The following is a 23,693-nucleotide window of genomic DNA, read 5'->3' on the forward strand; positions in this document are numbered from 1 at the left end:
TAAGTGATTCTCTTCTCTCTTTTGGTTATTCTGATGCTATTTTTCAAGAAAGATGAATGAAAATGATTATCTGATCATTCTTACTGGCCTAAAGAATCTGACAATAGTTGAAATGATTTATAATGACCTCTGCACTTTTGAAAAGCAGTACTTCTTAAAGTACTAGGGAACCAGGGCCAGCCTAGTGGTGCAGTGGTTAAGTTCGCATGCTCTGCTTCGGTGGCCTGGGGTTCATGGGTTTGGATCCTGGGCGCGGACGTAGCACTGCTCATTAGGCCACTCTGCAGTGGCATCACACATAAAACAGAGGAAGACTGGCAGAGCGACAATTTTACTCAAGCAAAAAGAGGAAGATTAGCAATGGATGTTAGCTTAGGACCAATATTCCTCCAAAAAAAAAAAAAAAGTACTAGGGAACCATATTTACCAGAATGCAGGGATTCAGAAGATAAGATGATGGTACCCAGACATTCCTGTTACAACTTCTAATACCAACAGTAGGTTCTCTATTTTTTAAAATCCTAACACCATTAAGAGTATAACAAACAGTGATTTAATTGCTTTCTGTTATGAAAAGTACCAGCCCTGAGAGTTGACAATAACATTTAAGAAGTCACTTTCATCTTTTCAGTCCATTAAAAAGTTTTTCAGAGTTGTTTATTAAACTGGACCAACAATAGCAATAGCTCTTTTATTAGTCTGCAAAGTAGCAATCATTGAAAATAATATTTTAAGACTATAAATGACCTTGTAGATAAATCAGCCTTAGAGATTTTATACTGATTCAGTGCTACCGCATTTACATGTATGAAAAGAGGAGGACTTTGAATATAGCAGTTCTGAAAGTCAACACGTGTTAACTTTCAGCAATACATGCAAAGTTATTGATGCTTCTGCTCCAGTGCACTAAATCTCCATCACTATTCATTTACCAATACACATTTTTGTAAAAGCAAGGAGAATCTGATGAATAATTGATATTTGGAGCCTCTTAAATTTACTACTTAGAAGGTGCAAAATAATGCCCCCTTTCTCCTTTTACATTAGGAAATGTAATCACCTGGGCTACTGAGCATCTCCTGCAGTTTTAAAATTGGGAAGTATGAAATGATGACCAGCAGCCCTATTCCCATTCTGTATAATGAAGGAAACTGACAGACTGACATATGCACACACTGAAGATCTTATTATAATCTGATTTAACAGAATCAGATTTTTAAAAACTGGCTCATGTTTGCATAGAACTTTTCAATTTAGAAAGTGTTTTTACATTAACCATCCCAATGAATTATCCTAACAATCTCACGAGGGAGCAGGTAGTGACAGTTTTGGTTTTGTCTACCCAGCATATTCTCCTTTCCTATTCCATGTGCTCCTAGTGGATCTGTTAAATATTGTACCCTCCTGCAAAAGCAGGAGTGAGCGTGTGCTCCAGGGTAGTCAAAGTATTCATCACCTTGGCCATAATAACAAGTACCAAGGTGTGTATATGACCTAAGCAGGACCAATCAGAATCTTCTGTGGGATTAATATATGACCATAGGAAGAATCTCTTTCCACTGGGGATATCTAAACTGAGAGATATGAGTCTGGGTAGCCAACTTGCTGGTAGCCAACTTACTTGTTGCATGGGGAGAATACACTTACAGAATGAAGCCAAGAAGAGACAAGTAGAAGTGAGAAAAGAGACAAAGCCCAGATGGTGTAATTGGAGCCTCAGTGTTTAGTTCCAAATGTCAACCTTTCCAGTTACACAAGCCATTTTACTATTCTTTTTTGCTTGTTATTTCCAGTTAGGCATCTAAAAGAGTTTTAACCATAGAAAGTGGAAAATTATTTTTTTCTAATTATAAAATAAAGGCTCATTATGGAAATTTAAATAGTATGGAAAAGCATAAAAAGTTGGCCATAATTTCACCAAAGACAACCACAGTTTGATATGTTTCATGTTTTCTATTTGACTTTCTCCATGTTAATGACATTACACTGAACTTCATTCGACTATTCCGTGCCCCCCCCCTTGTTTTTTACTGAGTTAATGATAGGTTACAATCTTGTGAAATTTCAGTTGTACGTTATTGTCTGTCAGTCATGATGTAGGTGCACCCCTTCACCCTTTGTGCCCACCCCCCACCCCACCTTTCCCCTGGTAGCCACTAATCTGTTCTCTTTGTCCACATGTTTAAATTCCTCATATGAGTGGAATCATACAGAGATGTCCTTCTCTGTCTGGCTTATTTTACTTAACATAATTCCCTTAAGGTCCATCCATGTTGTTGCAAATAGGACAATTTTGTTCTTTTTTATGGCTGAGTAGCATTTCATTGTATATATATACCACCTCTTCTTTATCCAATCATCTGTTGATGGGCACTTAGGTTGCTTCTACATCTTGGCTATTGTAAATAATGCTGCAATGAACATTGGGGTGCATAGGACTTTTGGAATTGAGGACTTCAGGTTCTTTGGATAGATACCCAGTAGTGGGATAGCTGCATTGTATGGTAGTTCTATTTTTAATTTTTTGAGGAATCTCCATACTGTTTTCCATAGTGGCTGCACCAGTTTGCATTCCCACCAGCAGTGGATGAGGATTCCTTTTTCTCCACAACCTCTCCAACATTTGTTACTGTTTGTTTTAGCTATTTTTGTCCTTCTAATGGGTGTAAGGTGATATCTTAGTGTAGTTTTGATTTGCATTTCCCTGATGATCAGCGATGATGAACATCTTTTCATGTGCCTATTGGCCATGTGTAGATCTTCTTTGGAGAAATGTCTGTTCATGTCTCCTGCCCATTTTTTGATCGGTTTGATTTTTTGTTGTTGAGTTGTGTGAGTTCTTTATATATTATGGAGATTAAGCCTTTGTCAGATGTATTACTTGCAAATATTTTTTCCCAGTTAGTAGGTTGTTTTTTTGTTTCAATCCTGTCTTCCCTTGCCTTGAAGAAGCTCTTTAGTCTGATGAAGTCCCATTTGTTTATTCTTTCTATTGTTTCCCTTCTCTAAGAAGACATGGTGTCCAAAAAGGTCCTTTCAATACTGATGTCAAAGAGTGTACTGCCTACATTTTCTTCTAGAAGCCTTATGGTTTCAGGTCTCAGCTTTAGGTCTTTGATCCATTTTGAGTTTATTTTGGTGAATGGTGAAAAAGAATGGTCAATTTTCATTCTTTTACATGTGGCTTTCCAGTTTTCCCAGCACCATTTGTTGAAAAGACTCTCTTTTCTCCATTGTATGCCCTCAACTCCTTTGTTGAAGATTAGCTGTCCATAGATGTGTGTGGTTTTATTTCTGGGCTTTCAATTCTGTTCCATTGATCTGTACTCCTGTTTTTGTACCAGTACCATGCTGTTTTGATCACTATACCTTTGCAGTATGTTCTGAAGTCAGGGATTGTGATGCCTCCAGCTGTGTTCTTTCTTCTCAGGATTGCTTTAGCAATTTGGGGTCTTTTGTTGCCCCATATGAATTTTAGGATTCTTTGTTCTATTTCTGTAAAGAATGTTATTGGGATTCTGATTAGGATGGCATTGAATCTGTAGATTGCTTTAGGTAGAATGGATATTTTAACTATGTTTCTTCTTCCAATCCATGTGCATGGAATGTCTTTCCATCTCTTTATGTAATCATCCATTTTTCTTTCCGAAAAGCCATGTAATTTTCATTGTATAGGTCTTTCACTTCCTTAGTTAAGTTCACCCCAAGGTATTTTATTCTTTTTGTTGCAATTGTGGATGGTATTGTGTTCTTGAGTTCTTTTTCTGTTACTTCATTATTAAAGTATAGAAATGCTACTGATTTATGCAAATTGATTTTATACCCTGCAAATTTGCTGTAGTTGTTGATTACTTCTAAAAGTTTTCCAATGGATTCTTTGGGTTTTTCTATATATAAGATCATGTTGTCTGCAAACAGCGAGAGTTTCACTTCTTCCCTCCCTATTTGGATTCCTTTTATTCCTTTTTCTTGCCTAATTGCTCTGGTGAAAACCTCCAGTACTATGTTGAATAAGAGTGGTGATAGAGGGCATCCTTGTCTTGTTCCTGTTTTCAGGGGGATGGTGCTCAGTTTTTGCCCATTGACTATGATGTTGGCTGTGGGTTTGTCATATATGGCCTTTATTATGTTGAGGTAGTTCCCTTCTATGCCCATTTTGTTCAGAGTTTTTGTCATAAATGTTGGTTGGATCTTGTCAAATGCTTTCTCTGCATCTATTGAGATGATCATGTGGTTTTTATTCCTGAGTTTGTTGATGTGGTGTATCACGTTGATTGATTTGCAGATGTTGAACCATCCCTGTGTCCCTGGTATGAATCCCACTTGATCATGATGTAGGATCCTTTTGATGAATTGCTGAATTCAGGTTGCCAAAATTTTGTTGAGAATTTTTGCTTCTATGTTCATCAACGATATCGGCCTGTAGTTCTCCTTTTTTGAGCTGTCCTTGTCAGGTTTTGGTATCAGCGTGATGTTGGCCTTGTAGAAGGTGTTAGGAAGTGTTCCATCCTCCCTAATTTTTTGGAACAGCTTGAAAAGGATAGGTATTAAATCCTCTCTGAAAGTTTGGTAGAACTCCCCAAGAAAGCCATCTGGTCCTGGGGTTTTATTCTTTGGGATGATTTTGATTGCTGTTTCAATCTCTTTACTTGTGATTGGTCTGTTCAAATTGTTTGCTTCTTCTTGACTAAGCTTTGAGAGATTGTAGGAGTCCAAGAATTTATCCATTTCCTCTAGGTTAGCCATTTTGTTGGCATATAGTTTTTCATAGTGTTGTCTTATAATCCGTCATATTTCTGCAGAGTCTGTTGTTATTTCTCCTCTTTCATTTCTGATTCTGTTTATTTGAGCATTCTTCCTTTTTTTCTTTGTAAGTCTGGCTAGGGGTTTGTCAATTTTATTTATCTTCTCAAAGAACCAGCTCTTTGTTTCATTGATCCTTTCTACTGTCTTTTTTGTTTCAACAGCACTTATTTCTGCTCTGATTTTTACTATTCCTCTCCTTCTGCTGAGTTTGGGCTTTGGTTGTTCTTCTTTCCCTAGTTCAGTTAGGTGTAGTTTAAGGTTGCTTATTTGGGATTTTTCTTGTTTGTTAAGATGTGCCTGTATTGTGCTGAATTTTCCTCTTAATACAGCTTTTGCTGTATCCCATATGAATTGGTGTGACACATAATCATTTTCATTTGTCTCCAAGTATTTTTTGATTTCTTCTTTAATTTCTTCAACGATCCATTGCTTTTTCAATAGCATATTGTTTAGTCTCCACATCCTTGTCCCTTTCTCAGCTTTTTTCTTGTAATTAATTTCTAGCTTCATAGCATTATGATTAGAGAAGATGCTTGTTATTATTTCAATTTTTTTAAATTTGTAGATGCTTGCCTTTTTCCCCAACATATGGTCTATCCTTGAGAATGTTCCATGTGCGCTTGAGAAGAACGTGTATTCTGCTGTTTTTGGATGGAGTGTTCTGTATATGTCTATTAAGTCCAACTGTTTTAGCTTTTCATTTAGATCCACTGGTTCTTTGTTGATTTTCTGTCTGGATGATCAGTCCATTGATGTGAGTGGGGTGTTGAGGTCCCCTACTATTATTGTGTTATTTTTGCTATCTTCTTTTAGGTTTGTTAATAGTTGCTTAATGAACTTTGGTTCTCCTGTGTTGGGTGCATAGATATTTATAAGCGTTATTTCTTCTTGATGAAGTGTCCCTTTGATCATTATATATTGGCCCTCTATGTCTCTCTTTACCTGCCTTATCTTGAAGTCTGTTTTGTCTAAGTATTGCACCACCTGCTTTCTTTTGTTTGGTATTAGCTTGGAGTATTGTCTTCCACCCCTTCACTCTGAGCCTGTGTTTGTCCTTGGAGCTGAGGTGTGTTTCCTGGAGGCAACAAATTGTTGGATCTTGTTCTTTAATCCATTTTGCCACCCTGTGTCTTTTTATTGGAGATTTCAATCCATTTACATTGAGGGTGAGTATTGATGCATGAGGGCTTAATGCTGTCATTCTGTTGTTCATTTTCTGGTTTTCCTGCGTTTCCTTTGTTTCTTGTCCTGTGTGTTTTAGCCTACCCATTGACTTCTGCAATTTCTTATGCTGTCTTTCTCAGATTTTTCCTTATTTATGTTTTGTGTCTCTGTTCTGTTTTTAGTTTAGTGGCTACCCTGAAGTTTGTATTCAGAATCTCGTGTATAACATAGTCCATATTCTGGTGGTCTCTTACTTCCTTAGACTAGACTGTTTCAGTCCCTTTCCTCCTCCTCTCCTAAATTATTATTTTCATCTCTTATTCCAGCTTGTGTTGTGAGTTTGTGGTTAGAGTGATAAGACTGTCTTTGCTTTGATGATTTCCTTCCTTTTATTCTAATGCTATAGTTCAATATTTGCTATCCTATTCTGCTTGTATCTATTTGTCTCCCTACTCTGTGTTTTATGACCCCTTACTCCCTTTTTTTCTTTTTTCAGGTATGAGAGCCCTCTTGAGGATTTCTTGTAGTGGAGATCCTGTGACAAAAAAGTCCCTCAGCTTTTGTTTGTCTGGGAAAGATTTAATTTCTCCCTCATATCTGAAGGATATTTTTGCTGGATAGAGTATTCTTGGCTGAAGATTTTTATCCTTTAAAACTTGGAATATGTCACTCCAATCTCTCCTATGTTGTAAGGTTTTTGTAGAGAAATCCACTGAAAGTCTGATAGGGGTTCCTTTGTAGGTTATTTTCTTCTGCCTTGCTGCCCTGAGTATTCTTTCTTTGTCATTCATTTTTGCCATTTTTACTACTATATGCCTTACAGTACGTCTTTTTACATTGACAAATCTAGGAGATCTGAAAGCTTCCTCCACACACATTCCTCTCTCAATCCCTAGATTTTGGAAGTTCTCTTCTATTATTTCGTTGAGCACGCTTTCTGCTCCATTTTCCTTTTCCACGTCCTCAGGAATTCCGATTATTCTTAAGTTGCATTTTCTCATTGAGTCAGCTATTTCTTGGAGATTTTCTTCAGTTTTTTAAATTCTTAGTTCTCTTTCTTCCTCTGTCTGGAGCCATTCAGCCTGTCTATCTTCGATTATACTAATTTGCTCCTCTCTTGTGTCTACACGGGCATTCAGGGAATCCGTATTCTGTTTTATCTGATCCATTGTAATTCTCATCTCTAGTATTTCTGATTGACTCTTTTTTATAGTTTGAATCTCTTTTGTGAAGTAACTCCAGAACTCGTTGAGTTGTTTCTCCATATTTCCCTTTACCTAATTGAGTATTTTGATGATAGCTATTTTGAACTCATCCTCACTTAGTTTAACTATTTCCAAGTCCTCAGGACATACTTCTATATTTTTACTGTTTTCCTTTTGGACTGGAGCTTTTATAAATTGCTGGATGGTAGAGGAGCAGTTTTTGCGCATGATGCTATTATTTGGTTGCAGTTAGAGCCTGTCGCCACTAAATGGGGGTGGAGAGCTGTGGGTTCTGAGTCCTCCGCCTTCAGCCATGAAGGCAGCATGCAGTGTGGGTTGGGGGAGGAGTGGCACTTTCTCCTGCACCCTGACCTGGGTTCGGATGGGCTCTCACTCAATGGTTTACCGGGCCCAGCTTGCTGGGGTTCCTCCACGCAAAAGCTTTCCCCCATTAGAGGGTTTCCACTGCATGGGTGGTAGGAGTCCTGCACGATCCCTGGACGCGCGGCCCCTTCTCCGCTCCTTCCCTCACCTGCGGCAGCGATCCCAGTCTCTACGGGAGGGAGCGAAGTTCTCTCCTACCCGTTCCAGCTCCTCCGAGGGTGGATGCAGCCTCTCTGCCCTCTGTTGTTTAGCTGCTGTGGGTCTCCGATGATTTCTGTTATTAGTATTTTTTTTTTTTGGTTGGAAAGCAGTTGCTCCTTTTCATTGTAATTTGAAGGGGAGAGAGTCCCGGGTGAGCTCACGCCACCATGTTGCTGACGTCACTCTGTCATTCATTTGACTATTTTAGGCCCCTTCTATATAATGAAAATATCTTTGTAAGAATTGTATTTTAAATCTTTAAGAGCTGTATGATTGAAAGGTTTGAACATAAACCAAAAGTGGAATAGAATAACAACCCTCCATGAACTTATCATTCAGCCCTGACCACCATCAACCATGACCAATTCTATCCATCCACATCTACCTTGCATAATGTTTAAGCAAATCCAGGACATTATATCATTTCATTCACAAATGTTTCAGTTTGTATCTCTAAAAAATAACGACTTTAACAAAACATAACCACAATACCATTATTACATCTGGAAAGAACAATAATTCCTTAATATCATCAAATAACTAGTATTCAAATTTCCAAATGTACCATAAATGTCTTAACGTTTTTAGTAGTTTCTTAAAAATTAGAATCCAAATAAGAACTGCACATTATGATTGGGTGACGTATCTTTTTAAGTCTCTTCTTAATCTGCAGGTTAACCTTCCATCTCTTTATTTTCCTTTGCAAATTTATTTGTTAATGAAACCTTGTTGTTTATTTTATACAGTTTCCCACAATCTAAATTCTGCTGGTTATATCCCTGTCATGTCATTTAATATATATTTTTTGGACTATGTATTTCCTATAAAATGATCTAGATTCTAGAGGTCTGATTACATACATAAATATCATTGTTTAATGGGTGAATAATATTCTACTAGTGGAATATTTTTGGAACTTTTTGGTAGTTTTCAATATTCACCATTATAAACTATGTTGTGATGAATATTTTTCATACAAATCCTTATCAGATTTCAGATTACTTTCCAGAAGTGAAATTACTGTGTCAAAGAGTATGCATATTTTTAGAGTTCTTGATATGTATAGCCCCATTACCTTCTAAAAACCTTGAATCAATTTACAGTCCCACCAGTACAGTATGAGAAAACCAAATTCACTATGTGGGCATTGATATTAGTATATCCATTTGATAGATGAGGAAACTGAGGCTCAGGGAGGGTAAAGCACTAGCCCAGGCAGGAGAGATGGAATATCCTAAGGTCTTCTGACTCCTGATAAGAGTGTCCTTTCCACTAAATATACTCCTTCTCTGTGGAATTCTTTTGGTCCTCAATGAGGTCTGAGTTTTTTAAACAAGGATGAAAAATTTTTTCTGAGACAATTCCTCAGACTAATAGTGACCACACAATGCTTCAAAACCATCCAGTCTCAAGATGAAAATGGCTTAAATGGGTTTCCTGTACTGGTCTTGAAATAGCAAGAAAGGAAGAAAGACTCCACAATCAGTAAAGAAATAAAAAGTATAGAAAAACCAAACCAAACCAAAATGACCTCTGTTGAGCAGGCAGTCCTTTCTGAATATGGACTCTTTTGGTTACTGGGGGCCACCTATGGTGCCTACTAATGAGTCAGACTAACGTTTTTCTAAACTGCCTGGGTCTTGAATCACTGTGCTGGCAATCTTTAGATGACTGCCTAAGAAGATGCTGAAACTAAACGGCTCTAAAAGGTCAGGGCACAGAAAGTCATTTTGCCCACTTCATAGCTTTGAGGGAAGAATGTAGAATCTTCTAAGGGATATTGGTTATCATTGGCAACATATCTGTTACATTGCAACTGTTATGCTGAAATTATAATGTTGAGACTGTTATCTTATCCAGGATGAAAAGCTTTAATGTAGAAAACCTCCTGGTCTTCTTGGAATGTGCATTCTGGGAAATATGCTGCTGTGAATGCTGCAGTAAATAGGCCTCTCCATTTGCTTTACCATTTGAGATTTAAAATGAGTTCCTCTGTAGCTTTTTGCCATTGGAACTTTTAAACTAAAAGGGATATACAGGGATATATATATATATTTATATAGTTATATAGTTATATAGTGATACATAAAGAGTAATTGCCTCTTCTTTGTCTACCCTTGTTCAGACATTCACTCTCACCCCAACTGAAATATTGTTCAACAGGGTTCCATCCTTGAACTAGGTTTAGTAAACTCATGAAATTCCATGGTTTCAACTATCTTTGAATGTTAATAACTCCTAATTATCCCCAAGGCTACTTTTTTTCTGAACTTCTTTCCTAAAGTTCTAGTTTCTGGATATTTCCTCTTGGGGTTCATAAGGTACCCCTACATGGATAAATCCAAACAAAAACTCATTATCTCTTCTCCTAAAATCTCCTCTTCTGAATATTGCTTAAGTGAATGTCACCATTTATCCCATAAATAATGCAAGAAGTTTGGGCATAACTATTTGTAATCATGCATTCATCCATTCAATTATTTCTAAATATGACACTGATCCTAACCTCAAGGACCTCATAAGGTAGAGACTGACACATAATAATCTCTGTAAGAGCTATGTTCAAAGTATTACTACAGCTTAGCAGGAGGGTCTAATTTTGGCTCAATGGGTCAGGGACTGTTTTTTAGAGGTCTTCACATCTGTAAATGCATTCACTAGTATTTTGGAGGTTGAAAGACAGGATGTGGAGCGTGTATTTTTGATGGGTGAAGATCTAGCGGACGTAGTGTGGTTCTGGAGGCAATATCTGTGGTAGTGGGAGCTTCTCATTCCTGGGCCAGGCTAAGGCAGTGAGCTACTGAACTGAACAATTCCAACGGTTGAGTACAATTCATGATTTTGATAGACATACTAGCTCTTGATTTTGACAGATTTTGCAGCTCTTCAGTTCTGTAGTGTTCTTCTGGGAGTCATTGCTGGAGATCTAGTCTAGAACTTGCTCTTTCAGTCCCTGCACTAATTTTGTAAGCACCTAATTCTGTGTATTAAATCCTTTCTGCTTAAAATAGTTACAGTGGCTTTTGTTTCCTACAACTGAATTCTGATTGATATGAAGGTTGATAAACAATGCTCAACCTCACTACTGATAAAACACAATGTAAATGAAGACAACACAAAATGCCATTTCCCACACATTAGATTGACAAAAATTAGTAAGTGTGTTAACACAAAACACTGATAAGGATATGGGGAAATGGAACTCCTATCCTTTGCTGATCAGAAGTGAAATTTGTATAATTATTTGGAGAACAATTTGGTATTACCTGGTAAAGATGAAAGTTTATTTATCATAGCATTCACAAATTGCTACTGTAGGCATTTAAACTTGAGATTTCGTTGTTTGAAATAGTGAAAAAGTAGAAACTATTGCCAGCAGGTGGAAAATGAATATACAAACTGGGAATTTATTCATTTAATAGAATCTGTAGAGCAGTTAAAATGAATTAATCAGATCTATATGCATGGACATAAATAAATCTCAACAACATGTTAGGTTAAAACAGAAATTGACAAAATAGTATACCATTTATGTAAAGGTTAAATACACAAAATAAAGAAAGTAGGTATGTTGTTTATGGATATATATAATACATAAATATACATATAAATGAAATTTATATACACAAATATATTTATATACACATAAATACATATATATATATAAAATTGACAAAAACATGCATGGGAATGATATACACAACCCCTAAAATACTGATTTACCTCTTGGGAGACAATAAGGTGAAAGGGATGGAGTTGAGGAGGTTAGCTGTATCTGCAACATTTGGTTTCTTATTAATAAGAAAAAAGATCTAAGATAATATAGAAAAATGTTATCAGTTACTGAAAAATAGGTTGGTACATAGGTGTTGATAATTTTGTTAGGTGTATTTTGATATACTTCAAAATAAAATAATAGAAAATTTAAACATTTAAAAAGGCAATGATACCAAACAGAAAGCATTTGCAACCTGAAAGATGAAGGACTAACATTATTTTTCCTCCAGGTTTATTGAGATGTAGTTGATTTATAACATTGTGTAAGTTTAAGGTGTACAAGGTGATCATTTGATACATGTATATATTGCAAAATTATTACCACAATAAGGTTTAGTTATCCACCTCCATCACCTAACATAGTAACAATTTTTTTGTGTGTGCCTCTCCAGAACTTTAAAGCTCTACACTCTTAACAATTTTCAAAGATACCATAAAGTATTAACTATATTCACCATGTTGTACATTACATCTCCAGAACTTATTCATCTTATAAATGGAATCTGTACCCTTTGATCAATTTCACCCATATCCCCACTCTTCAGACCCTCATAACCACCAATCTACTGTTTCTGTGAGTTTGTTTTTTTTAGATTCCACACATAAATGAGATCATACAGTAATTGTCTATGTCTGACTTACTTCACTTAGCATAAAGTCCATCCATGTTGTCAGAAATGGAAGCATTTCCTTCATTTTTATGGCTGAATAATATTACATTGTGTGTGTGTGTGTCTGTCTGTCTGTCTAACTATCTAGCTAGCTCATTTTCTTTATCCATTCATTTGATGTTGGACACTTAGGTTATTTCTATGCCTTAACTATTATGAATAATGCTGAAATAAAAATGTAGGTGTGGATACCTGTTTGAGATAGTGATTTTACTTCCTTTGGATATATACCCAGAAGTGGAATTGATGGATCATATGATCGTTATTTTTTCAATTTTTTGAGGAACTTCCATACTGTTTTCCACAGTGGCTATACAAATGCATAATCCTACCAACAGTGCACAAGGGTTCACTTTTATCCACATCCTCTCCAAGACTTATTATCTCTTGTGCTTTTGATGACAGCCATTCTAACAGGTGTGAGGTGTTATCTCATTGTGGTTTTAATTTGCATTTCCCTGATGATTAGTGATGCTGAGCATCTCTTCCTGTACCTGTTGGCCATTTGTGTGTCTTTGGAAAAATGTCTATTCAGCTTCTTTGTGCATTTTTAAATTGGATTATTTGTTTTTTTGCTACTGGTTGTAGGAGAGCCTTAAATATTTTGCATATTGACCCCTTACCAGTATATCGTTTGCAAATAATTTCTCCCATTCCATAGGATGCCTTTTCATTTTGTTGATTGTTTCCTTTGCTGGGGATAAGTTTTTAAGTTTGATATAGTCCTACTTGTTTATTTTTGCTTCTGTTGCTTGTGCTTTTGGTGTCATATCCAAAAAATACTGCCAAGACCATTATCAAGGAGCTTTTCCCCTATGTTTTCCTCTAGGAGTTTTATGGTTTCAGGTCTTACATTTAAGTCTTTAATCCATTTTTGAGTTCATTTTTGTGAGTGGTGTTAAGATAGGGATCTGATTTCATTCTTCGGTATGTAATTATCCAGTTTTCCCAGCACAATTTATTGAAGAGACTATCCTTTCCCCATTGAGTATTCTTGGCTCCCTTGTTAAATATTTGTGGACTGTATATGCGTGGGTTTATTTCTAGGCTCTCAATTCTGATTCATTGGTCTATGTGTCTGTTTTTACGCAAGTACCATACTTTTTTGATTACTATAGCTTTGTAATGTAGTTTAAAATCAGCAATTGTGATGCCTCCTTATGCTAAGTGAAATAAGTCAGACAGGAAAAGACAGATACAATATGATCTCACTTATATGTGGACTCTAAAAAAGGCTGAACTCATATAAATAGAGAGTCGAATGGTGGTTACCAGGGTCTAGGGGGTTGGGAGAAAAGGGGAGATGTTGGTGAGAGGGTATAAACTTTCATTTATAAGACGAATAAGTTCTGGGGATGTAAGATACAGCATGGTGACTATAGTTAACAATACTGTATAATATACTTGAAAGTTGCTAAGAGAGTAGCTCTTAAATGTTTTACCACACACACACGGGAAGGTGATAGAGGTGTTAACTAACCTTATTGTGGTTGTCACAATATGATAGAACCTTATCATTTCGCAATATATACGTGTATCAAATCATTACATTGCACACCTTAAACTTACACATGCTGTATGTCAACTAAATCTCAATAAAACCGGAAAAAAACAAAATTGTGGAGCTTCAGGGTTGGTCCATTTCCTGAACAAATTTCAAATCAGCATCTTTTCAAATTGCAATTTGCTTCTATCCTACAAACAGTATTCTTTCCTAGAACTATGCTAAACACTATAACTGCTAATATTTTCATTTTATAGAAAAAAATTCTGATGTTTGACAGCCAAACAATATTATCTGGATATTCTGTCAAAGGTCTTTTGTTTTTTTCCCCCAGGACCTTGTGCAGGGTCTGGCACAAAGTGAGTACAGGTGACCATACTTTGAACTGATAAATATTTACAAGAATCCCTTATATTTAGAAACTGGACTGAACCATGTAAAATAATGAGAATAAATACTGTTATTTCCTCATCTCTGTTAGACACTCTTGCCTCTTCTACACCAGATGAGGAAGGGACACATGTCAGGGTGGGGTGCCCTGCTCCAGCTCTACCTCAGGGGTATGGGCCAAAGAACAGCACCAAAGACTGTGTTGGAACTCTTTCCACTTAAATTTGAAACACTAGAGATATAAATTGACAAAAAATGCCCAGGTTGCAGCAGAGAGTAGAGTGAGATTTCTTGTCAGTTCACATCTGAGAAGGTGAGAAAGCAAGCATGGAAATAATTAAACATGTTCTCTTTGCTTCATTAGGTAGATTTGAGATATGGTTTGTGGTTTTACACATAGGCATCATCAAGCAAAGTAACAACACATACATTATCTGTAAGAAAAAACTTTCACCAAAAGTGGTTCAAGTCAGAAAAAGAGTGACAAAGTTTTGTTCTAAAATACGGTAGTTGTCAATCATCCATTTTGAGTTATATGAACTATCTGGTTTAGCAGATTACCACTGTTTTTTTCTCCCCCAATACTTTCCTCCTTTATGAAGGATCTGGTAACTATAAGAATATATGTGAAAATGTATGTACTTTCTCCTAGAAGGCCCACTGGAATTGTACTGAAGCATTTGGCTAGGCCTTCCGCCTCATCACAGTCGAGGCATGTGGCTAAGCTGTCTGAACGACAAGAATGCAGGGTTGCTGCATCACATGGCAGCCCAAGGGAGAATGCTGGGACAGAACGGCATTCATCAGCAGAGAGGGCGAGGTTCTACAATGACCAAAAAGACATGGGGAAATTGAATGGGATCAAGCAACTGAGAGAAAGGCCAGGGAGGGTAAAAGTCAAGTGCTATATGATAAATGGTTGTGGACCCACAGGGCCTAGTATTCTCCAGCAATAAATATGCTTGGGGAAAGAGGGCAGGCAGATGGAAGGGATAAGTGAACAAAGTAATCAAGCCTAAGAAAGATACTCAATGAAACAACTGTTCCCAAGAAAGTACTACAAGAAACCAGAGGAAATTTATGAACTGTGAAAAAAGCAAATGCAGAAGAGGGCACTCTCTTTCTCCCATTAACCTCCAAGCTTCAGAGAGCAACAAATTGCCTGGATTTTGGAAGCCAGAGATCAGTGCAGATTACAGAGGAGCTGGCAATACATGGGACAGGTAATTGATTAACACCAGATGGAATCCTGTTGGGTAATTAAATGTCCTACGTGATTCAAAATTCACAAGAGAAAGTGAGTTCAGATGTCAAAGTACGAGTAAATTTCCCTGGAGAAAAGGTGACCTTAGAAGGAAGCAGAGTTGACCTTCAACAGGCATCAGAAATTGCCACATTTGTGTAGGGGAAAGCATACAGGTGTTGGGAGTCCAGCTGGATCTGAGTTCCAGTCTCAACTCTCTTACCTACTTTTAAACTTATTTATTACATAACCTTGGGCAAAGCACTTAACCTCTCTGAGGAATTTCCTCACCTACGAAGTCTGAATTAGAAACCTTACATTTATAGGGCTGCAAAGCCTCTACTATAATACCTTACAAATAACGGGTGCTCCATAAATGGTAGCTATTATTATTAAGTCTGAACCAAATTTATAACGAGAGATGACCTAAGATAGGGGAATTCTAAGAAATTCTGAGTTGGAAAGAGTTGATAGCAAGAAAGTTATAAAAGCTTGGATACTACATATATTAATATCAAATATCTAAATATCAAGAATGACAGATGAGCTCTAACTATATTGCTTTTCATGACTACGATTTTCCTTCTCTCTCTACAAAATGTGGTGTATTCTCTACCAGGAATTTGTGAATGGTGCTGTGAGAAGCACTGCCATCACATGGGCCCTGAGATTTAAATTATTTTCATTTAATTTTTTTTAACAAAGAAGAAAATTGTAAGAAATCTAGCAATTTTACCTGATGAGGTCCTGAACTCGACTGTTAAAAGCATCACCTTGTGAGGGTTTGTTTTTCATTTCCTGTGTTGATATTTTTGATGTAGCCAGCTGGCTGTTTCCATCTGGTCGACTGGCAATCAGACAGCCAAAAACCACAGCACTGACTTTGAGAAGTCCGGTTGTCAAGCCTTCGAAAACTTGCTTATTTGTATTTCTTCCCAAAATTGCATTTTTTTCATCTGGAACATAAACCTAGATGGGAAAAAATACAGTAATTGTGTTTCAATAAAACCAGCAAAAATGGACAGAGATGATTTGGAAAATTTCTGGAATCACAATTAATTCTGAAATTCTAAAGGTGGCTATCTAAATATTTGAATGTTGTTTCTGAACTCAGATTGCTGAGTTCACATCTCAGCTTTGCTCTTGCTAGCTGGGTGACCAAGCTTCAATTTTCTCATTTATGAAACAGGGATAACGACAGTAGCTATATCAAGCGTTCTTGTGAGAATCAAATGAACTAATACATACAAAATGATTAGCTCATGCCGAAGCATATATTAAGTCCTCAATAATATTACTTATTCAATTGAATAAATTATATTAAAAATTTGTACCTATTCAGAAAATGAACCAATTGGTAGACTGGCAGCATTGTTTCTTGTTAAACTGATTTCTTAAAATATCTAATCTAAATTCCTCTATTAGGATGAAATTTGCAATTCTTATTACAAAATAGTTTTTCACTAATACATAGGGTAACATTTAGCTCTATTTGTGTATAGTTTAAGGAATTAATGTGGTTGTTAAAAGTTGGGACTAAGAGTCAGAACCTGGGCGTGAGTTCTGGCTCTGCAGCTATATGATCTTACACAACTTCCTTAACCTTTCTGTGTCACAGTTTCCTCAATTGTGAAATGAGGATAATCACAGCACCTAATGAACCAACATAAGTAAATTCTCGGATTATCTATGTGCCAACATGTGGCACATAGGTAAGCCCCATAGAAGTGTTATCTGCTATTACAATTGCTACTCTTACTATGATTCCTATTATTACCAGGAGTAGATGCTATGGTGTATGAACATCGGCTCTCACAGAGAAGGATGACTAGAAGTACACTGGCTAGATATGTAATTACCAGGCTGGGAGCTCTGTGCCCTGGCCTGGGATGCTGGCTACATAAAGGCTCACTCTTCCCAGGGAAAGGAGGAGCTCCTCCTGAAAGCCTCCCTACCAAGAAAGGAGCAGAGAAGCCAAGCGTGGGAAGGAAGGAGGTCGGGACTTGGAATCAGATGGCATTGTATTCAAGTTCCAATTCCTCCTCTAGAAGATCACATAACTTTAAATAATAATTTCACATTTCCAATTCTTGGTTTCTGTATCTGCCTACCTGCTACGAGTACTATGAAGTTCAAATAAGATGAATGGGAAAACATTTGGTAAACTATTACACTTCAAAAATGCCATCATTAACAACCAGCCTCTGCCTCATTCTCACTCTGTACTTGCACCAGTTCTATCAAAAGATAGAGGAATAGGGACCTGCCTGCAGCTGAGTGGTTAACTTTGCGAGCTCCACTTCAGCGGCCCAGGGTCTTGCTGGTTCAGATCCTGGGCGTGGACCTCGCACCACTTGTCAGGCCATGCTGAGGTGGTGTCCCACATGCCACAACTAGAATGACCTACAACTAGAATGTACAACTGTGTACTGGGGTGCTTTGAGGAGGAGGAGGAGGAGAAGAAGAAGAAGAAGAAGAAGAAGAAGAAAAAAGATTGGCAACAGATATTAGCACAGGTGCCAGTTAAAAAAAAAAGATGGAATAAATGATCACTTGGATTCAAAAGGAGGATCTTTATAAACACAAGCAAATATTCCCTCCATTATTTTTTGTTGTTAATTTAGACATTCCATGAAAGTCATTTTTCTGAGGCTAGCCTTGTTTAAGACTGTTGACCGTAATTTATCTCCAACCACTCAGCCATTACTAAGCCCAAGTAATTATAGTAGAATCTTTCTGCAGTGTGTGCTCCAATTAATTGATGAAAGTTTCCTTTGAAACTCTATAATAGTTATAAAACAGCCACACAAGCTTCTTTAGATTGTGACTAGCATAACCTAGCCTAGCCCAATGCAAAAGGTGGTATCAGAAGTGGAGTGTAAACCCAGGATTTCCATATAAGTCAGGATGAACTGGATTATGCAGTAATGAAACATTCCTCAAAAACTTCAGGGGGGTCAAACAATAAAGCTTAATTTTTCAATCAAATGACACGACCACCTCAGGCTGGCTAAGGCTTTGCTCTGCACCCTTGTCCTTACTCTGGAGCCCAGGTGATAAAACAACCAGCATTTAGAGCAACACTGCTCAACAGAATTTTCTAAGATAATTGAAATGTTTTAATTTACGTTGTTCTGCACTAGTCACGTGTGGCTATTAAGCATTTGAAATGTGGTTAGTGCAACTCAGGGACTAAATTTTCTTTTTTTCTTTTTTTTTACTTTTACCTGCAACTCATTTTAATGTTTTCTTTGTGTGTGTGTGTGTGTGTGTGTTTTTTTACAGAGTTCATAATAGTTTACATCAATGTGAGATTTCACTTGTATATTATTTCTTGACTGTCACTACATAAGTGCTCCCCTTCACGCCCAGTGCCCCTGCCCACTTCCCTTCCCCTGGTAACCACTGAACTGTTTTCTTTGTCCCAGTACTTGTTTATATTCCACATGAGTGAAATCATCTGGTGTTTGTCTTTCTCAGACTGGCTTATTTCACTTAGCATAATTCCCTCTAGGTCCTTCCATGTTATTGCAAATGGGATGAATTTGTCTTTTTTTCTGGCTGAGTAGTATTCCACTGTGTGTGTGTGTGTGTGTGTGTGTGTGTGTATGCACTGAATCTGTAGATTGCTTTGGGTAATATACATATATATATATGTATACACACACACACACACACACACACACACACACACCACATATTCTTTATCCAAGCATTGGTCGATGGGCACTTGGGTTGCTTCCATGTCTTGGCTACTGTGAATAATGCTGCAATGAACATAGGGGTGCATATGTTATTTTGGATTGTTGATTTCAAATTGTTTGGGTAGATACCCAGTAGTGGGATATCTGGGTCATATGGTAGTTCTATTTTTAGTTTTTTGAGGAATCTCCATACTGTTTTCCATAGTGGTTGCACCAGTTTGCATTCCTACCAGTAGTGTGGGAGGGTTCCCTTCTCTCCACACCCTCTCCAACATTTGTTACTTTTAGTCTTAGTGATTATAGCCATTTTAACAGGCATAAGTTGGTATCTTAGTGTAGTTTTGATTTGCATTTCCCTGATGATTAGTGATGTTGAACATCTTTTCATGTGTTTAGTGGCCATCTGTACATCTTCTTTGGAAAAAGATCTGTTCTCTCCTCTGCCCACGTTTTGATCAGGTTGTTTGCTTTTTTATTGTTCATTTGTGTGAGATCCTTATATATTATGGAGATTAACCCCTTGCCAGATATATGATTTGCAAATATTTTCTCCCAATTGGTGGGTTGTCTCTTTGTTTCGATCCTAGTTTCTTTTGCATTGCAGAAGCTCTTTAGTCTGATTAATTCCCACTTGCTTATTCTTTCTTTCCTTTCCCTTGTCTGAGAGGACATGGTACTTGAAAAGATCCTTTTTAGTTCGATGTCAGAGTGTACTACCAATATTGTCTTCCAGGAGTTTTATCGTTTCAGGATGTATCTTCAAGTCTTTGATCCATTTTGAGTTTATTTTTGTGTATGGTGTGAGACAGTGATTTACCTTCAATATTTTGCATGTGGCTGTCCAGTTTTCCCAACACCATTTATTGAAGAGACTATCTTTTCTCTATTGTATATTCTTGGCAACTTTGTTGAAGACCATAGATGTGTAGTTTCATTTCTGGGCGTTCAGTTCTTTTCCATTGATCTATGTGCCTGTTTTGTACCAGTACCAGGCCATTTTAGTCATTATGGCTTGGTAGTACATTTTGAAGTCACGGATTGTGATACCTCCAGCTCTGTTCTTTTTTATCAGGATTGCCTTATCAATTCAGGGTCTTTGATTGCCCCATATGAATCTTAGGATTCTTTGCTCTATTTCTGTGAAGAATGTCATTGGGATTCTGATAGGGATTGCACTGAATCTGTAGATTGCTTTGGGTAATATGCAAATTTGAACTATGTTTATTCTTCCAATCCATGACCAAGGAATCTCTTTCCATCTCTTGAAGTCATTATAAGTTTCTCTCAGTAATGTTTTATAGTTTTTTTTTTGTATAAGTCCTTCACTTCCTTGGTTAAATTTATTCCTAGGTACTTATTTTTTTTAGTTGTGACTGCAAATCGAATTATATTTTTGAGTTCTCTTTCTGTAAGTTCGTTATTGGAGTATAGAAAAGCAACTGATTTTTGTAAGTTGACTCTGTACCTTGCAACTTTACTGTAGTTGCTAATTATTTCTATTAGTTTTCCAGTGGATCTTTTGGGATTTTCTATATATAAGATCATGTCATCTGCAAACAGCAAGAGTTTCACTTTTATTTGGTTTCCTTTTATTCCTTTCTCCTGCCTAACCTTCAGTACTGTGTTGAATAAGAGTGGTGATAGTGGGCATCCTTGTCTTGTTCCTGTTCTCAGGGGGATGGTGCTCAGTTTTTACCCATTGAGTATGATGTTGGCTGTGGGTTTGTCATACATGGCCTTTATTATGTTGAGGTACTTTCCTTCTATTCTCATTTTGTTACAAGTTTTTATCATAAATGGCTGTTGGATCATGTCAAATAATTTCTCTGCATCTATTGAGATGATCATGTGGTTTTTATTCCTCAATTATTTATGTAGTATATCACGTTGATTGATTTGTGGACATTGAACCATCCCTGTGTCCCTGGTATGAATCCCACTTGATCATGATGTATGATCCTTTTGATGTATTGCTGAATTCGGGTTGCCACAATTTTGTTGAGAATTTTTGCATCTATGTTCATCAGCAATATTGGACTGTAGTTCTCCTTTTCTGTGCTGTCCTTGTCAAGCTTTGGTATCAGAGTGATGTTAGCCTCGTAGAGTGTGTTAGGAAGTGTTCCATCCTCCCTAATTTTTTTTGGAATAGCTTGAAAAGGATAGTTATTAAATCCTCTCTGAAAGTTTGGTAGAATTCCCCAGGAAAGCCATCTGGTCCTGGGGTTTTATTCTTTGGGATGCTTTTGATTGCTGTTTCAATCTCTTTACCTGTGATTGATCTGTTCAGATTGTCTGTTACTTCTTGACTCAGCTTTGGGAGGTTGTAAGAGTCTAAGAATTTATCCATTTTCTCTAGGATATCCATTTTGTTGGCATATAGTTTTTCGTAGTATTCTCTTATAATCCGTCATATTTCTGTGGAGTCTGTTCTTATTTCTCCTCTTTCATTTCCGATTTTGTTTATTTGAGCTTTCTCTCTTTTTCTCTTTGTAAGTCTGGCTAGGGGTTTGTCAATTTGGTTTATCTTCTCAAAGAGCCAGCTCTTTGTTTCATTGATCCTTTCTACTGCCTTTTTTGTTTCAACAGCACTTATTTCTGCTCTGATTTTTATCATTTCTCTCCTTCTGCTGAATTTGGGCTTTGTTTGTTCTTCTTTTTCTAATCAGTTAGGTGTAATTTGAGATTGCTTATTTGGGATTTTTCTTGTTTGTTAAGGTGTGCCTGTATTGGGATGAATTTCCCTCTTAATACAGCTCTTGCTGCATCCCATATGAGTTGGTATGGCAATTATCATTTTCATTTGTCTCCAGGTATTTTTTGATTTCTTCTTTAATTTCTTCAATGATCTATTGCTTGTTCAATAGCATATTGTTTAGTCTCCACTTCTTTGTCCCTTTCTCAGCTTTTTTCTTGTAATTAATTTCTAGTTTTATAGCATTACAATTAGAAAAGATGCTTGTTACTATTTGAATTTTTTAAAATTTATAGAGGCTTGCCTTGTTTCCCAACATATGGTCTATCCTTGAGAATGTTCCTTGTGCACTTGAGAAGAATGTGTATTCTGCTGTTTTTGGATGGAGTGTTCTATATATGTCTATGAGTCCAACTTTTTTAGTTTTTTGTTTAATTTCACTGTTTCCTTATTGATTTTCTGTCTGGATGATCTGTCCAATGATGTGAGTGGGGTGTTGAGGTCCCCTACTATTATTGTGTTATTTTTGCTATCTTCTTTTAGGTTTGTTAATAGTTGCTTTATGAACTTTGGTTCTCCTGTGTTGGGTGCATAGATATTTATAAGCGTCATTTCTTCTTGATGAAGTGTCCCTTTGATCGTTACATATTGCCCTTCTTTGTCTCTCTTTACCTGCCTTATCGTGAAGTCTACATTGTCTGATATAAATATTGCAACATCTGCTTTCTTTTGTTTGCCATTAGCTTGGAATATCATCTTCCACCCCTTCACTCTGAGCCTGTATTTGTCATTGGAGCTGAGATGTGTTTCCTGGAGGCAACAAATTGTTGGATCTTGTTCTTTAATCCATTTTGCCACTCTGTGCCTTTTTATTGGAGAGTTCAATTAGTTTACACTGAGGGTGATTATTGATGTATGAGGGCTTAACATTGTCATTATATCACTTGTTTTCCAGTTTTCCTGCATTTCCTTTGTTTCTCATTCTGTGTGATTTGGTCTATCCACTGAATTATGTGGTTTTTTATGCTATGTTTGTTTGTTTTTTCCTTACTTACTTTTTGTGTCTCTGGTCTGGTTTTCAGTTTAGTGGTTACCCTGAAGTTTGTATTCAGAATCTTTGCATAACATAGTCCATTTTCTGATGGCCTCTTATTTCCTTAGTCTAAACTGATTCAGTCCCTTTCCTCCTCCCCTCCTAAGTTATTATTCTCATATCTTAGTCCAACTTGTGTTGTGAGTTTGTGGTTAAAGTGACAAGATTGTCTTTGTTTTTGGTGTTTTCCTTCCCATTAGCCTAATGTTATAGCTGAACATTTGCTATCCTATTCTGATTCTGTCTATCTATTTGTCTCCTTACTCTCTGCTTTGTGACTCCTTTCTCCCTTTTTTCTTTTTACATGTATGAGGGCCTTCCTGAGGATTTCTTGTAGGGGAGGTCTTGTGGCTAGGAAGTCCCTTAGCTTTTGTTTGTCTGGGAAAGATTTAATTTCTCCCTCACATGTGAAGGATATTTTTGCTGGATAGAGTATTCTTGGCTGAAGATTTTTTTTAACAACTGTTGCCAATCTTTTTTTTTTTTTCCTGCTTTATCTTCCCCAAATACCCCTGGTGCACAGCTGTATATCTTAGTTACACGTCCTTCTAGTTGTGGCATGTGGGATGCTGCCTCAACGTGGCTGGATGAGCAGTGCCATGTCTGTGCCCAGGATCTGAACTGGCGAAACCCTGGGCTGCTGCAGTAGAGTGTGCGAACGTAACCACTCGGCCACAGAGCCAGCCCCTTGGCTGAAGATTTTTATCTTTTAAAGTTTTGAATATGTCATTCCATTCTCTTCTAGCTTGTAAAGTTTCTGCAGAGAAATCTGCTGAAAGTCTGATAGGGGCTCCTTTGTAGGTTATTTTCTTCTGCCTTGCTGCCCTGAGTATTCTTTCTTTGTCATTCATTTGTGCCA

At 37.0% G+C, this 23,693-nt stretch overlaps 1 protein-coding gene across 35 annotated transcripts in view; it reads right to left on the bottom strand.

Moving 5' to 3' along the window:
- The window catches only part of SCAPER (S-phase cyclin A associated protein in the ER), a 490,115-nt gene that overhangs the window by 58,996 nt on the left and 407,426 nt on the right, over positions 1 to 23,693 (bottom strand). For all 35 annotated transcript variants that reach the window (XM_070504430.1, XM_014841435.3, XM_070504422.1 and 32 more), the window contains one exon: positions 16,082 to 16,314. In XM_070504430.1, coding sequence (XP_070360531.1) covers positions 16,082 to 16,314 — 233 coding nt within the window. The remainder of the gene's footprint in view (positions 1 to 16,081; positions 16,315 to 23,693) is intronic.

This window comes from Equus asinus, chromosome 2, assembly GCF_041296235.1.
Source record: "Equus asinus isolate D_3611 breed Donkey chromosome 2, EquAss-T2T_v2, whole genome shotgun sequence".
Lineage (NCBI taxonomy): Eukaryota > Metazoa > Chordata > Mammalia > Perissodactyla > Equidae > Equus > Equus asinus.